At 43.3% G+C, this 18,030-nt stretch overlaps 1 protein-coding gene across 1 annotated transcript in view; it reads right to left on the bottom strand.

Annotated features, from left to right (window-relative positions):
• The window catches only part of nars2 (asparaginyl-tRNA synthetase 2, mitochondrial), a 60,534-nt gene extending 57,341 nt beyond the window's left edge, over positions 1–3,193 (bottom strand). Inside the window, exons 1-2 of the mRNA XM_033022551.1 lie at positions 2,987–3,193; positions 1,037–1,146 (exon numbers count right to left, since the gene is read on the bottom strand). Coding sequence (XP_032878442.1) covers positions 1,037–1,146; positions 2,987–3,148 — 272 coding nt within the window. The 5' untranslated portion in view covers positions 3,149–3,193. The remainder of the gene's footprint in view (positions 1–1,036; positions 1,147–2,986) is intronic.
• Between the last annotated feature and the right edge of the window lie 14,837 nt (positions 3,194–18,030).

Below are 18,030 nucleotides of genomic sequence, written 5' to 3'. Positions count from 1 at the left end.
ATATTTTACATTAGGAACAATTAAAGCACAAGTGAAAAATTGGCAGAAAAAATATGAAATACCTTTGAACTGTGATGAAGAGGTGTGCTAAGTAAATCTAGAGAGCTCAGGGGGGGGTTCCAACTGAACTAGACTTAGAATTAGGGGAGAAGGAAAAGTGGCAGCTTGAGAAAGGAAAGCACGTCAGCATTAGAACATACAAAACAGTAAGAGTAGATCAGTCAACTACCCCAGACTCTTCCACCATTCAACAAAATCTTGGCTGATCTTTCATTTCAACACCATTTTCCTGTCCCATCTTATATGCCTTAATTTCTTTAATCGTTAGAAATATATTAACCCATGTCCTGAATAAAATTGAGCCTCCAAGATTCACTACCCCGAGTGAAGACGGGCGTTGTTACATTAAATGGTCCTCGAGACCGTGACCCTAGTTCTAAACTCCTTATCAAGAAGAGGAAATTCTCAGCACACCAATCCCACCAAGCGTTCTAAACTTAAAGGTAATTGACTGAAGCAAAACAGAAATATATCTCAGGAATTTGGAAAACCTCATGTCATCCAACAAACACAGTTTGGAACTTAATTCTGCAAATTCTTCAATTAAAAACTTAGAGCTGCATTATCACATGGCCTTCAATCAGATAATTGGCTGCAGTTCAGTTTCCTGGTTCACTCAGCAAATTATATTTGTAAACGATCCAGCAACACAATTCAAAGAGGAGCTGAGAAGTCTCCTTGCAACCTGACGCTCAAAAGTAAATGAACCGATTCTTGATTTTATTTGTTTGTGGAAGGATGCTGTGTTTAATGACTGCACTTACCTGCAATTTGCAAGGTGTCAAGGACCTAATTTGGCACGACTAATTATTTTTTACGCCCTTTAAACACAGAGATACAAGGGATATCTTTTGGAACAAAATTGTAAATGTTATACCACACACAATATTTAGAAACATTCCTCTGCATCTGCAACAGTAAAAAAGATTAAAGCTTAATGCACTGCATTAGGAGAGCGACAATTTTATTCTCTCACCTGACATCTACATGTGGACGTGCAAGTACTTGTAGACTTTGCAGTGAACTTCCATCATTAATATGCAAAAACGTAAATTCCTTCTGTGCACGTACAGACCGTATCCATCCCTAGAAGTAAAAAACAATCATGAGACACAATCTTGCTGTGAAGAAAGATATGCACCGTCCAACATTATATGATATTAATTCTTTACAGAAAATATGAGCAATTTATTTTCTAGACAAATTTTTACAATACACTGTTCTTAACAAGAGCAACTGCTACTGTTTCACCTCCACCCATCAATTCTCACACCCCAGCCCCCCTTTTATTGATCAAATAAAACTACTGCTTTCCATTTTTAACTTCTTTATTATATACAGATCTTTGAAGATCATCATTGCATGGGACACAAATGTTATCGCTTCACAACGACAAGCATCAAGACAAGTGATTTAAATGTAGGATAAGATTCTGCTGGTACAAAACCACAGACAACCATAACCGCTATGGAAACAAGATGCCTACTTTGCTGTTAAAAAGTGTGTTGAATTCCAGCAGCAAAGCCCAGCTAATGGCAAGATCTCCAAGGGTACACTGGAGAAGCCTTACCCCCAAAGACTCCCTTGAAAGCTTTTTACAGCTTGCAACATCCCACATCCCAGCTTTGCTGGGCATTGAAACTATTTAGATTTTATAATATTTTTGAATGAAAACTGCCTGGTTCATTCTTGAAGTTCATTAAAAGTTTGTAATGATAAATTGGACATTTAAAACATTCCAAAAACATTATGTTGATGCTGCCTGAACAGCCAAATTCCTCGAGCAGTTGATATTTTGGGTCCAGATTTCAGCATCTGCAATCTCTTGTATCTCCATAAATATATTCCCTTGCATTGGTCTGGATTCAAATCTGAAAAGAGTTTTCCTCCTGATTCCCATTGACTTCAGCAAATCGATAAAAACTCCAATAGCATAGCTTAATAAGGAATATTTCAATCAGGATGCATGTTATTAATAAATAATGGGAGCTTTTCTTGTTCTAACTTGGGGACTTTTATATTTCTTGACAAATATACAGCTAGTGTATACTCTTACTGCATATACTCCCGAATACTTTCCATCATCCTAAGGTTTTTCGTTCAAAATGAACAGAACTCGAAACAATTGATTTGATGTATCTTTTGACACAATTGTCCAGTTGTGAAAGGATCTTACTTGTTGAACACTGTTCCAGCACTGTACTGTACCTTAATACCCTATGTCCCAGAATTGTATTCAGCACATTTCCGATAACTACTTTCCCAACAATCAGTGCTTTGAATGGGTCGACCCCTTGTCACTGTGAACAGAGGTACGGATGACAAGGAAGAGGCAGACTGCAGTAGAAACAAGGAACAGCAGATACTGGATTACCAGGGCGAGACACAACGTGCTCGAGTAACTCAGCAGATCAGGCAGCATCCCTAGATACCAGGGATAGGTGACATTTCTGATATGGACCCTTCCTCAGACTGTAGACACAAAATGCTGGAGTAACTCAGCGGAACAGGCAGCATCTCTGGAGAGGAGCGGGTGACGTGTTGGGTCGAGACCCATCTTCAGACTGAGAGTCCGGGGAGAGGGAAATTAGAGATATGGAAGGGTAAGGTGTGAAAACGACAGATCAGAGGAGACAAATTTCAAGGAAATTGAGAATGGATCATTTTTCGGCTGAGGGGGAAGATTACAACGGGGCATACAATCAGTAACATTAATCAGGACAGTGAACCTGCCCTTCCTCAGACTGACTGATGCCCGTCTTCAGGCTGCTCCCAGTCGCCGCCACCTGGGCCACGCAGGGCTGACCACGGTTCTCTCCTTCTCCCCAGAGATGATGCCTGTCCCGCTGAGTTACTCCAGCTTTATTTATGTGTCCATCGGCGGTGTGAACCAGCATCTGCAGCTCCTTCTCCTACACACAGTCACCTGGATCCGGACCACCTCTGGCTCCCCCGGCCTCTCCGCTCCTGACAGCGCCAGGCTGACGCTCAGCCTGGAGTCACTGCTGCTGTTGCTGCGGCCATTGAAGGAGCAGAGACCGTTCTTCACCCACCGACCGCCGAGACCGAGAAACCGCCGCCTCCACATCCCTGCCGCCCGCACCCGCGCCTGCGCAGCGCCGGCCGCTCCACGCACATGCGCACCCGCCTAGGCCGCGTCTGCGCGTGCCCCTCGCCGGTTCCGCACGCGCATGCGCGCGACACCCTGCCCCTGGCAACAGGTGAGTGCAGCCAGGCCGGTAACCAGGTGAGGACCAGCATCTGCATCCTTGTGTCCAGGACAGGAGTGGGCACAACCCAATGGGGGGGGAAACAATCACAGGGATAATCGGGAAAGGCTGACAATAAAACTTCACATTGATGAGGAGGTGAATCTAGTGATTTATGAGAATTGCTCCCTCTCTGGAGATTTTGAAAATTTTCAAAAAAAAAAACTGCAGATGCTGGAAAACTAAAACAAAGATTATGCTAATAGTAATACTCCAAAGGTCAGAACGCATCTGTGGAGAAAGAAACAGTCAGTTTAGAGATCCTCAGAACAGCAGCTGGTGGAGCTGCTGCCTCATAGTGTCAGAGACCCGGTTTGTATGTAATACAATATATTTTGCTGTATCTTAGTACAGGTGGCAGTAATAAATCAATAGCAATACTGTGCAGGAAAGAACTACAGACACAAGGTAGACACAAATGCAGGAGTAACTCAGCGGCACAGGCAGCATCTCTGGAGAGAAGGAATGGGTGACGTTTCGGGTTCGTGACCCTGCTTCAGCTGAGCAAGTGGGTTGAGGAATAGTTAAAGGTAGACAAAGGTGTTGGAGAAACTCAGCGGGCGCGGCAGCATCTATGGAGCGAAGGAAATAGGCAACGTTTCGGGCCGAAATACTTCTTCAGACATAGTTAATTCTTCAGGAATAGTTAATGCAGAGAACTGCAAGGTGTTACATTTTGGGAAGTCAACCCATGGCAGGACCTTCACAGTGAATGGCAGAACCCTGAAAAGTGTTGTGGAGATGAGGGATCTAGGAGTGCAGGTACATAATTCGCTCAAAGTGGTGTCACAGGTAGATTTTGAGGTCAAAAAGGCTATCGGTACGTTGACCTTCATCAGTCAGGGTATAGAGTATACAATGTGTAAGAAGGAACTGCAGATGCTGGTTTCCACTGAAGATAGACACACAATGCTGGAGTAACTCAGCGGGACGGGCAGCATCTCAGGAGAGAAGGAACGGGTGACGTTCCAGGGTGACACCTTTCTTCAGACTGGAGAAGGGTCTTGATCCGAAACATCACCCATTCCTTCTCTCCAGAGGTGCTGTGCTGCCTGTCCTGTTGAGTTACTCCAGCATTTTGAATATAGAAGTTGGAATATTATGTTATAGTTGTACAAGAAGTTGATGTCAAACTTGGGAGTACTGTATTTTGTTCAGTTCGGATGCCATTAAGCTGGAAAGAGTGCAGAGAAGATTTACGAGGATTTTGTCAGGACTTGAGGGCCTGGGCTTAAGGCGAGGTTCGGCAGGCTAGGACTGTATTCCTTGGAGCACAGAAGGCTGAGGTGTAATATTTTCGAGGTATAATCATGAGGGGGATAGGGTTTTACCCAGAGTAGTGGAACAAGAACCAGAGGACATAGATTTAGGGTGAGGGGGGAAAGATTTATTAGGAACCTAAGGGACAACCTTTTCACACACAGTGGTAGGTATGGAACAAGCTGCAAAGGAGGAAGGTGAGGCCATGAGTCAAGAGTGTTATATTGTCATCTGTCCCGAAATGTAACATTGACATTCTCATTTGCAGCAAGTATTGTAACAACATTTAAAATACATTTGGACAGGTACATGGATTGGAAAGATTTAGAGGGATGCAACAGAACAACTATCCATTATTTGTCGCTGACAATGAAAACAGGATGACTTAAATGGGGAAGGATTAGCTGAGTCAATTCAATCTAGCTCACAATAACATTTACAACATTGCTGTTTCAAAGTCACACATTGACACATAATTGAAAAGAGATGGTGATATATACGCAACCACAAATGAGTTAATTGTGTTCCTTAGAAGCAAATTAAAAAGAAACTAGATAGGTTAGAATGTCACTCCTGTCAATCTGACCAGAGAGACTAGCTATGCCAATTGTAGACAATACCAAGCACTTGTGTGAAGACTATGAAACCACACACAAACAAATTATACATGAACGAAGATAGTGATTGAAATCATGCTTCCCAATCCTTGGCTTCCAAAGCTGGACAAGAAACATTGAGTTGGCTTGTGGCTGGGATGGTGAAGACATACAAAACTCAGACTAAAGAAGGGTCTCGATCCGAAACCTCACCCATTCCTTCTGTCCAGAAATGCTGCCTGTCCCGTTGAGTTACTCCAGCATTTTGTGTCCATCTTAAGTGATGTTGATGTAGCTTTTGCAACTTTTCACCCACAGATGGCAGTATGGGTACAGTAATAAAAATGTACAAATTCACTTTTCATTCAAAGGATTTGAGCTTCGTAGGGCGAGCAAACATTTAATTGCCCATCCCTAGTTGTCCTTGAGAGGTGCTAGTAAGCTACTGCAGCCCTTGAGTACTCCCACAATACTGTTAGGCAGAGAGTTCTGAAGGAGGTCTGAAGAAGGGTTTCTGCCCGAAACGTTGCCTATCTCCTTCGCTCCATAGATGCTGCTGCACCCACTGAGTTTCTCAAGCATTTTTGTGTACCAGAGAGTTCCATGATTTGACCCAATGCTGGTGAAGGAAAGGTGATATATTTTCAAGGCAGAATGGTATTTAGCCAGGAAGGCAACTCACAGGCAGTAGCGTTCCCAGGCTTTCACTGCCCTTGACCTTCTAGCAGGAAGAAGTCGTGTGTTTAAAGTTTAGACAGTTTGGAGAGATACAGTGCGGAAACATGCCCTTCAGCCCACCGACCAGTGATCCCCGTACACCTGCACTATCCTACACACTGGGGAAAATTGACCACTCTGGTATTTTATTTCATTCTTCACATGTTTAAATTATAATGTTTTATTTTTAATTGTCTACTGTATATCGTATTGTTACTTGCGAGCAAAGCACCCAGGCAAATTCCTTGTATGCATACTTACTTGGCTAATAAAAAAATGTATTCAATTCAATTCAATTTTTACCAAAGCCAATTAACCTCAAAACCTGTATGTCTCGGGCATATGAGAGGAAACTAGAGCACCTGGAGAAAATCGGCGTGATCACAGGGAGGAAGTACAAACTTTGTACAGACAGCACATGCAGTCAGGATTGAACTGGGGTCTCTAGGGCTGTAAGGCAGCAACTCTACCGCTGCACCACCGTGCTGCCCCAACGGCTCGGAAGGTGTTGCCTTAGGATTCTTGGTGAATTACAGCAGTGCATTCTGTACATAGTGCAAATTGCTGCTACCATGCATCAATGATGGGGTGCATGAATGGTTGAGGATGGTGGGCCTATCAAGTGAGATGGTATCAGGTGCATGGTGTCAAGCTTCTTGGGTGTCAAGCAGTGTACCCCATTACATTCCTGAATTGAGCTTTGTTGATGGTGGACTAGATATGGGGGAGTTAATAGGCAAGTTATTCAGCACAGTAGAGCTGTTTGAGTCACAGAAATGTGCAACACAGATAAATGCCCTTTGGCCTACCACGTCCATGCCAATCTTGCCCATCTACACTAATTCCAATTGCCTGCATTAGGGCCATTTCATTCTGTGCGTCGTGTATTTAAGTACCTGTCTAAATTTCTTCTAAATAAAGTGATTGTAACTGATCTGATCACCTCCTCTGACAGCGAATACCAGATATTAAGCATTTCATTAAAAAAACTTACTCATTGGAGCCACTTTAAAGGCTTTCTAACTTGCACCACACCCAATGCTCTCTTGTTTTTGAAACCCTACCAAGGGAAAAAGATTTTGACAAAATGTTTCATAATTTTATACTCCATGAGTTCACCCTTGATGATACTGAGCCTCTGAACTTCTCTTGGACTAGGGGAAGGGGATTGGGAAGTAGGGGAGATGATCTGGCTGGATGAAAGGTATGTCTTTCAGTGGTGATCAGTATGGGGAGGGGGTAGAGCCACTACAGATGACGAGGGTTCGGCAACTCGAACGCCAAGGATTGAAGAAGATTGCAAAAAGTGGTGAACACTGCCCAGTCTATCATGGGTACTGACCTCCCCATCATCGAAGGGATCTACAAGAGTCACTACCTCAAAAAGCCAGCCAGCATCATCAGAGACCCACCCCAGCCTGGCCACACTCTCATTTCACTCCTGCCATAGCGAAGAGTGTATAGGAGCTTGAAAACTGTAACATCAGGTTCAGGAGCAGCTTCTTCCCTTCCATTGCCAGCTTGTATTTTTTCTCTCTCTTTCAAACGATAACAATGAATGTGTTATGGCTATGGAGTGGCAAAATTTGATTTTCTCTGTCGGGTGCGGTTGCTAGGAGAGATGGGGGTAGGGAAGGGATTAGGTAGCTTACTGACTGTCTATTGGTCAGTTTTGGGCTTTACAGGGGTGGTGGGGGGGGGGGGAGGGGTCTCTTGTTCCTTATTTAGTGTTCATTTGTGCAAAATCTGAACTACAAAAATGTCTGAAATGTCGTCACTTCTGACTCCGCCCTAGATTTTTCTTCCAGTATCATGAACTATTAGGCTTTAAGAAATTAACCCTTGACATCCCACATGATTTTTACAAGCAATATGGATAAAGTTATTAACTTCCTTTCATGGAATGTGAATGGCTTGACCATCCCATTAAGAGGAAAAAAAGTTATTCGCAGACTAAATGCTCAGATTATCTTTGTTCAGGAAACTCATGTAAGGCAAGATGACAATCAACGATTCTTCACGTTTTGGAGAGGACAGCAGTTTCATTCAAATTCACAGGCTAAGGTGAAAGGAGTCTCTATTTTTATTGACTCCTCAATTCCGTTTGTTCATTATGAAACAATTTCTGATCCATATGGCAGAATTTTGGTGATTACCAGTGTTCTTTATAAGCAAAAAGTTGCTATGGTGAATGTTTACGCACCAAATATTGATCACCCTGAGTTTTTTAAACACTTAATTGCATCCTTTCCGAATTTAAATGAACACTTTTTAATAATGGGTGGAGATTTCAACTGCTGTCTGAACCCCTTGATTGACAGATCTACATCTGATCATGTGCTTCCAAATAAATCAGCTAGTTTTATTAATTCTTTTTTACTTGACTCTGGAATGTTAGAAGTTTGGAGATTCTTACACCCAAATGACAAAGAATTTTCTTTTTTCTCTCATGTATATCATAGTTATTCTAGGATTGACTACTTTATAATAGATTCTCAGCTAGTTTAATCGGTCACTACATGTGAGTATGATGCAATTGCTATTTCTAAATTCAAATACTTTATTTTCGGCAAAACCTTCATGGTAGAAACTGATCACCAACCGTTGGTTACCATCCTCACCAAGCCTATTCATGCTGCCCCAGCAAGACTTCAACGTATGATGATGCAGCTACAACGTTCGATTTCCGCTTTGTCTACAAAAAGGGACATGCACATCGCAGACACTCTATTTCGAGCACCACGCGCTACCAGCGAACAACATCCATTCGAACAAGAGGAAATCTCCGTTCCGAAAGTTTCTTTCGTTCCAACTGACCGCCTGTGCCGCCTCGCTGAACACACTGACATGGACACAACCTCCCAGCTGTTGGCCTCAATCATTAAAGGCGGTTGGCCAAATAAACAATCCAACACCCCCGCTGAAATTAGACCCTACTTTCTGGTACATGATGAACTTGTGCTACAGGACAGAGTGATAGTAAAGGGTCATAAGATAGTAAAGGGTCATCCCCCCCTTCTCTGCGAAATGAGTATTACGAGGAGATCCACGGTGGCCACCCAGGCGTTGAGGCAACCCTACAACGCGCTAAAGAAATTATCTATTGGCCTGGAATGACCGAGTCCATTCGGGACACAACAGAATCATGAGCGATGATCTGGCAATAGGCAAGCGCCACACCAGCAAAAACAACCCCTGCTGTCCCAACCTGCCCCCTCTCTACCATGGTCATCCGTGGCTGCCGATATCTTCGACTGGCACGGGAAGCACTCTCTCGTGTTAGTGGACTCGTACTCGAGTTGGTTCAAAATTGATTTTCAATCAACCATCTCAGAAATAGTCATCCAGAAACTCCGGCAGCACTTCTCCGTACATGGCATTCCAGCCTGCCTCCAGACTGACAACGGGACATAATTCACCTGCCAAAAGTTCAAAGACTTTGCCAAGCGCTGGAACTTTAAACACGTCACTAGCAGCCCAGAATACCCACAGTCTGATGGACTTGCCGATCGCGCTGTTCGCAGCGCTAAACAACTTATGGAACGTCCCTTCCTGGCAAAATCTGACATTTACCTAGACCTGTTGAACCTGAGAAATATTGCCAGAGACAGTGCTTTAGGCTCTCCAGCCCAACGACTGTTGTCCCAGCGAACGAGACCTCAGCTGCCTGTGAGACAGGATCACTTAAAGCCCAAAGTTTTCTGCCCCGCTGTAGTTAAAACGAGCGTACAATCCAATCGAGATGCGCAGAAACGTGCCTGCGACAGTAAACCACTTAAGCCACTAATCTAAGGCCTAGTGGTTCGCTTGCAGACGGACAAAGGACATACCAAACTAGGGTTCATCCATGGCTCCGCAAAGGAACCACGCTCCTACCTTGTCGATGTCGGCGGAACCATCTACAGGCGCAACCGTCAGCACCTCCTTCCAGTGAAGGAACGACGTCCGGTGCTCCAGGGTCCTGACGCACCTCCACTGAACTTTAAAGTAGCTGCTACCCCCCACCAGTCCCCGCGTCGGTCTTCACCCCCTTCCCCCTTTGTAACCGGTTCCCCGGTACCCCCGCGACGGTCTTCCCCCACAGTGTCGCCCCAGAGCCCTGTTGGCTCACCCAAATGTGCCCTTAACTTTTCGGAAGAAAAGGTTGATGAGGCAGCACCTTAGCGTACGAGGGCTGGGCGGGATAGTAAGCCACCTGTTAGGTACGGCGACTATGTGTAATCCCATTATTATTAGATTTGGCATTTTGCATTTAACAATTTATTTACTCATCGTAGTGATAACGCTTTATCTACTTTTCATTTATAGAAGAAGAGATGTAGGTTGGCTATAGCATGTTAGCCAATCAGAATGCTTAGTAATTATAACCCCGCCTAATTATAACATTCATAGTGTAAGGTCCTACCCACTGTCTACCAGTTAGAGTAGCAGTGTGAATGTGCGATGACCTGCTGTGTAGTTGATGACCTGAACAATAAAGATGCTTGTGTTTCAACCCGTGTGAGTTTGAGGTCTTTACAGAACCTAAGAGAAGTAGTTTTGCTATCACAACCATACCTGTGGAAATGACAAATAGAATGAAAGGAAATGTATCTACTAGCAAGCAAATAGTATTTTGTTTGTTATGTGATGAAGTTGGTCACACCATAAAATGGTGTTTGAAAAAAGGACATATGGTGAGAGAATGTAAGTCCTATGGTTTGTTATAAGTGCAAGCAATATCATCCTGAAGCACTTCACACTGAAGAAGAGCTACCAGAGTATTGGGAAGAAAAAGAACTGGAACAAATGGATGTTGAGCTACCGAGCAAATAGAAGAGTATGAACCGGAGCAAACGGAACAGAAGAAGAAGCCAACTACAAGAGATGCTATCACCTCGCCTCAAGTAATTGCTCATATTAGGGCCAGGGTGGAAGCTTGTAATTTTTCTATCTTACTAGTACAGGTAAGGAACAGCAAGACGAATGCAGTGTTGCAAACATATGCTTTTCTAGATCACGGAAGTTCGACTACCTTTTGCACAGAAAACCTGACGAGAAGGCTGAACATCACAGAAGAGACTAAGATTCGATTACATACCATGACTAAAGATAAAGAGAGTCATTACATTACGAGTATGGAGATATCCAGTCTGGATGAAGATAATTTTATAATAATATCTGAAGATTTTACACATGGAACCATACCTGTTGGTCGTCAAAATATACCAAGACAGGGGGACTTCCGGTGGCGCTATGGTGGCTTAGGACGCGCGCCATTTAGCTCCGCACCACTCTAATTTTCGATTTCATGGTTCCTTTTCAAGGAGCCATAGATAACCCATCCAAGTCGGGATTTTTGTAGCATACGGTCCATCACCTTGGCTCCTAACAATCTGTATAGGTTCCAATGCCTTCAAAACATTTGTTCCGATAAGTAGATCAACACTAGAATTTATTTCAGATACCTTGACATCCTTCAGGTAAGGCCATTGATCAGGTCTTCATGTCTTGGTATATATATATATATATATATATATTTTTTTTTTTTTTTAATGTTTATTTTATTAAAGCAAGTGTACAAGAAGAAAGCAATCGACATAATAATTATACAATTTTCATACTGCTTCAGTTTTAACATTTTATAAACTGATAAATGAATCGGGAAAAAAAGTAAAAAGGAAAGAATGAAGAGAAAGAAGAAAGATACAAAAAAGAGAGAAGAAAAAACCCCTGAACTGACAAAATAGTGAGAGAAAAAAAGAGAAAAGAAAAACAGAGATATGTCCCACTATCCTTCCCTACCTCCGCTCACCCAACCCAAGCATCAGTTTTAAATTTGTGTTCAACCATTCTGTTGTTGAAGAAATTCAATGAAAGGAGACAATATTTTGGAAAATTGGTCTGATTTATCAGCCAAAACAAGCCTAATTTTTTCTAAATGTAGTGTCTCGGTCATTTCTGTGATCCACATCTTCACTGTGGGAACTGTTATTTTTTTCCAGAATTTAAGTATGTTTTTTCGCAGTTATTAAGCCGTAGTCAAGGAAACGTCTTTGGAATGTCGTTAACTTAGAGCAGCCCTCTGACATTCTTAATATTATTAGTTTTGAATCTGACTCCAATTGAATTTTGAGTGTTTTAGATTTGTATTTTTATATAAGGTTATCAGTGGTTAAAAGAATAGTTGTTGAAAGGAGCGGTGCTGATTCCAGATATTTATTTGGATTTTTCACCTATAATTTCTGATGCATCAGCATTAGGCGGACTGCTCTATAAATATGTCCCAAACCCAAATTACCTTCCTTTGTCTCATTTATAATCCATTACCTGCAAAAAGCCTCAGGTATATATACTTAAAATAGATAAAATGTTAAACTTTGGTCTGAAGCAAAGTAGAAGAAAAATAAATATTGCAAAAACTTTGCACAAAGTTCCCAAGATTCTATATGCAACCCTTAACAAAAAAGTTTTTCAACAGAAAAACTGTCACTTTACTGATGACACCATAAGACAGAATTACCACAGGATCAGAATTAGGTCATTTTGTCTATCAATTCCATTCCTCCATTCGATCATGGCTGATCTATTTTTCCTTTCTAAACTCCATCGAGTACAGGCCCAGAGTCTTCAAACACTCCTTATCGTCAACTCAATGATCCCCAGGTTTATTCTCGTAAATAGATAAAATAGATAAAATGGTAAACTTTGGTCCTTTATCTGAAGCAAAGTAGAAGAAAAATAAATATTGCAAAAATGTTGCACAAAGTTCCCAAGATTCTATATGCAACCCTTAACAAAAAAGTTTTTCAACAGAAAAAGTGTCACTTTACTGATGACACCATAAGACAGAATTACCACAGGATCAGAATTAGGTCATTTTGCCTATCAAGTCTATTCCTCCATTCAATCATGGCTGATCTTTTTTTTCCTTTCTAAACTCCATCGAGTATAGGCCCGGTCTTCAAACACTACTTATACGTCAACCCAATCATCCCCAGGATTATTCTCATAAACCTCCTCTGGACCCTCTCCAAAACTAGCACATCCTTCCTCAGATATGGGGCCCAAAATACCCACAATATTCCCAATGTAGCCTCACCAGCACCTTATAATGCCTCAGGATTACATCCTTGCTTTTATGATCCCCTGGAATTTTCATCAATTATCTTAAGGATTAGAGATTTAGACAATAGACAATAAACAATAGGTGCAGGAGTAGGCCATTCGGCCCTTCGAGCCAGCAATGCCATTCAATGTGATCATGGCTGATCATCCCCAATCAGTACCCCGTTCCTGCCTTCTCCCCATATCCCCTGACTCCGCTTTCTTTAAGAGCCCTATCTAGCTCTCCCTTGAAAGTATCCAGAGAACCGCATCCACCGCCCTCTCAGGCAGAGAATTTCACACTCACAACTCTCTGTGTGAAAAAGTGTTTCCTCATCTCCGTTCAAAAATGGCTTACCCTTATTCTTAAACAGTGCCCCCTGGTTCTGGACTCCTCCAACATCGGGAACATGTTTCCTGCCTCTAGGGTGTCCAAACCCTTAATAATCTTATATGTGTCAATAAGATGCCCTCTCATCCTTCTAAACTCCAGAGTATACAAGCCCAGCCGCTCCATTCTCTCAGCATTTGACAGTCCCACCATCCCGGGAATTAACCTTGTAAACCTACGCTGCACCCCCTCAATAGCAATAATGTCCTTGCTCAAATTAGGGGACCAAAACTGCATACAATACTCCAGGTGTGGTCTCACTAGGCCCCTATACAACTGCAGAAGGACCTCTTTGCTCCTATACTCCTCATCTTGTTATAAAGGCTAACATGCCATTCGCTTTCTTCACTGTCTGCTGTACCTGCATGCTTACTTTCATTGACTGATGAACAAGGACCTCCAGATCCCGTTGTACTTCCCCTTTTCCCAACTTGACACCATTTAGATAATAATCTGCCTTCCTGTTTTTGCTACCAAAGTGGATAACCTCACATTAAACTGCATCTGCCATGCATTTGCCCACTCACCCAACCTGTCCAAGTCACCTTGCATTTGCATAGCATCCTCCTCACAGTTCACACTGCCACCCAGCTTTGTGTCATCTGCAAATTTGCTAATGTTACTTTGAATCCGTTCATCTAAATTTTGATGTAAATTGTAAATAGCTGCGGTCCCAGCACCGAGCCTTGCGGTACCCCACTAGTCACTGCTTGCCATTCTGAAAGGGACCCGTTAATCCCTACATTTTGTTTCCTGTCTGCCAATCAATTTTCTATCCATGTCAGCACTCTACCCCCAATACCATGTGCCCTAAATTTGCCCACTAATCTCCTATGTGGGACCTTATCAAATGCTTTCTGAAAATCCAAGTACACTACATCCACTGGCTCTCCTTTGTCCATTTTCCTAGTTACATCCTCAAAAAATTCCAGAAGATCAGTCAAGCATGATTTCCCCTTAGTAAATCCATATTGACTCGGACCGATCCTGTTACTGCTATCCAAATGTGCCGCTATTTCATCTTTTATGATTGACTCCAGCATCTTCCCCACCACCGATGTCAGGCTAACTGGTCTATAATTCCCTGTTTTCTCTCTCCCGCCTTTCTTAAAAAGTGGGATAACATTAGCTACCTTCCAATTCACAGGAACTGATACTGAATCTGTAGAACATTGGAAAATTATCACCAATGCGTCCATGATTTCTAGAGCCACTTCCTTAAGTACCCTGGGATGCAGACCATCAGGACCTGGGGATTTATCAGCCTTCAGTCACATCAGTCTACCCAACACGATTTCCTGCGTAATGTGGATTTCCTTCAGTTCCTCCGCCACCCCAGATCCTCTGGCCACTAGTACATCAGGAAGATTGTTTGTGTCCTCCTTAGTGAAGACGGATCCAAAGTACCTGTTCAACTCATCTGCCATTTCCTTGTTCCCCATAATAAATTCACGTTTTTCAGTCTTCAAGGGTCTAACTTTGGTCTTAACTATTTTTTTCTTCTACATATACCTAAAGAAGCTTTTACTATCCTCCTTTATATTCTTGGCTAGCTTACCTTTGAACCTCATCTTTTCTCCCCGTATTTCCTTTTTAGTTATCTTCTGTTGCTCTTTAAATATTACCCAATCCTCTTGCTACCCGCTCATATTTGCTATGTTGTACTTCTATTTTATTTTTATACTGTCCCTGACGTCCCTTGTCAGCCACGGTCGCCCCTTACTCCCCTTGGAATCTTTCTTCCTCTTTGGAATGAACTGATCCTGCACCTTCTGTATTATTCCCAGAAATACCTGCCATTGTTGTTCCACTCTCATCCCTGCTAGGGTATCTTTCCAGTCAACTTTGGCCAGCTCCTCCCTCATGGCTCCATAGTCCCCTTTATTCAACTGTAACACTGATACCTCCGATTTACCCTTCTCCCTCTCCAAATGTTGATTAAACCTGACCATATTATGGTCACTACCTCCTAATGGCTCCTTAACCTCAAGTTATTTTTACCAAATCTGGTTCATTAGATAACACTAAATCCAGAATTGCCTTCTCCCTGGTAGGCTCCAATACAAGCTGCTCTAAGATTCCATCACGGAGGCACTCTACAAACTCCCTTTCTTGGGGTCCAGTACCAACCTGCTTTTCCCAGCCTACTTGCATGTTGAAATCTCCCATAATAACTGTGGCATTACCTTTACTATATGCCAATTTTAACTCCTGACTCAACTTGCACCCTATATCTAGACTACTGTTTAGGGGTCTGTAGGTAAATAAAACCTTTTTAGAAAATGTGTTGTGTCTTGATTTGATTGCCTGTTACTGTGTTAGTGTGTGCACATTAAAAATATGATGCAAAATGAAAGTCGCAAACTATGGAATACATATTTTTCAGTATTGTTATCAAGGAAAAGAAAGCAGTTCCAATTATTTGATATTATTCATATGGAGGAGAAAATATAATTTTGCAATCTCACTAAAGATAATCCCCCTTTCCCTCTCCCCCCTCTTCCTTCCCTCTCCCTCTCCCTCCACCTCTCTCTCCCCATCTCTCTCCCCCTCCCCCTTCCCCTCTCTCTCTCCCCCTCCCCTCCCTCTCTCCCCCTCTGTCTCAACCCCCCCTTTCCCCCTCTCACATCCCCCCTCTCTCTCCCTCCCTCCCCCTCTATCTCCCTCACACGCAGCGAGGCTCCAACTCCGCGCCGCAGACACCGCAGCCCCCACCCCGGCCCGGAGAAATGGACACTCCAGCAATGCAATTTTCCACTACTTACCTGGAGTAGACACCTAATTTTTTCCCCCAAAACTTCCAGCGAGCCGGAACCAGAATTTCGGGTAATTTCCGTCAAAGTGGAAATGCTGCTAGGGCTCCAATTTTTTTTTCCTCTGGATTTTTTTTACTCTGGGAAAAAAACACCTTGGCCCCCTAGATTTTGAGGCCCTAATAATAATAATAATAACAATAATATCTTTTATTGTCATTGCACATAAGCGCAACGAGATTTGGTATGCAGCTTCCAACCGATGTCATAACATAAATCTATATTACTAAATCTCTGATCTTGACCGCTTTTGGCCGACTGTGCTGCGATTTCCAAGAGAACGCCGCCATCTACGGCCGTCATTTTTGGCCATCTCGCTCAGCCCCCCTCCGCCGTATGAATGCGGAGGATTTTTTCCGTCAATGAAATATGAGAGAGATATTAATGTTTTTACAACATTCCCCATTCTCTCTGCTGCCCCCGCTGGCGGCAGGGGGAGGGACTATAAAACCAGGAAGTGTTGTGCCTCATTCAGTCTCTGCCAGACGAGGAAGCGAGAAGGTCACGGCTCTCTGAGCTGCGAATAACACTGAACGCACGTCTACTCCACGGTGAGTCCCCTCGATGCGGCTGTAAAGTGGCTGCAGCCCATTTTAACAAGTTTGTATTCACAAAATGAATTTTGGTTGTCGGGTGCCTGCAGCCCAATTGTTTGCCTACGCCTTTTTTTAACAAGTTTGTGTTCACAAAATGAATTTTGGTTGTCGGGTGTCTGCAGCCCAATTGTTTGCCTCTCCTTTTTGACAGGTTTGTGTTCACAAGATGAATTTTGGTTGTCGGGTGTCTGCAGCCCAATTGTTTGCCTCGCCTTTTTGACAGGTTTGTGTTCACAAGATGAATTTTGGTTGTCTGGTGTCTACAGCTCAATTGTTTGCCTCGCCTTTTTGACAGGTTTGTGTTCACAAGATGAATTTTGGTTGTCGGGTGTCTCAGCCCAATTGTTTGCCTCGCCTTTTTGACAAGTTTGTGTTCGCAAAATGAATTTTGGTTGTCGGGTAGCTGCAGCCCAATTGTTTGCCTTGGCTTGACTTTTAAAATCGTTGCAACAGTTGGATGTCTGCCCAAGCATCCATAAGGCGCACAATGTCTATACTAGCCTTCTGGAAACCAGTACCTTCAGCCCGCAACACCCATTCTAACGCAGCCCCCCCCCCCCCCACTGGCGAGCAGTATTGGAATTGGTGGAGAGGTGGAATATTGCGTTGGTGACCAGCCCTCCCATGTGATGCTGGGACCCAACGGGTCCCACAGTCTAGTAACTAATAAAATCCAGGGGGGATGGGGGGTACTCAGCAGGGTCGGTTCAGAGCCGCTATAGCTCTGGGAATGAAGCTGTTCCTGAGTCTGGAGGGAGACTTCAGCCTATGAAGCCTATAGGTAAATCCGGCCCTGCTGAGGCCCCCCTCGATCTCGAGGCCCTAAGCTTAAACTTGTGAAGCTTATATGTAAATCCGGCCCTGCTTGCACCGCTCGCAATTGGCCCTGACCATACTCTCTTATCCCTTCTCGAACTTTCCTTCCCATTAATTTGGGAGTCTTTTGTAACTTTTCCTGTACTCACTTCCCCTTTATACTCCCAATTTGTCAATCCCTCCCCCCCACTATTTAGTTTAAACCCACACGTGTAGCCCTAGCAAACCTGCCTGCCAGAACGTCAGTCCCCTCCAGTTAAGGTGTAATCTGTCCCTTTTGTACAGGTCACCCCTACCCCAGAAGAGATCCCAGTGGTCAATAAATCTAAATCCTTGTTCCCTGCACCAGCCTCTCAGCCACACATTCAGATCCCCTATCTCCCTGTTTCTGTCCTCACTAGCACGAGGTACTGGAAGTAATCCAGA

The sequence above is a fragment of the Amblyraja radiata genome, chromosome 6, assembly GCF_010909765.2.
Source record: "Amblyraja radiata isolate CabotCenter1 chromosome 6, sAmbRad1.1.pri, whole genome shotgun sequence".
Classification (NCBI taxonomy): domain Eukaryota; kingdom Metazoa; phylum Chordata; class Chondrichthyes; order Rajiformes; family Rajidae; genus Amblyraja; species Amblyraja radiata.
Note: the sequence above shows the minus strand (reverse complement) of the source record. Positions and strands in the feature narration are given on the sequence as shown.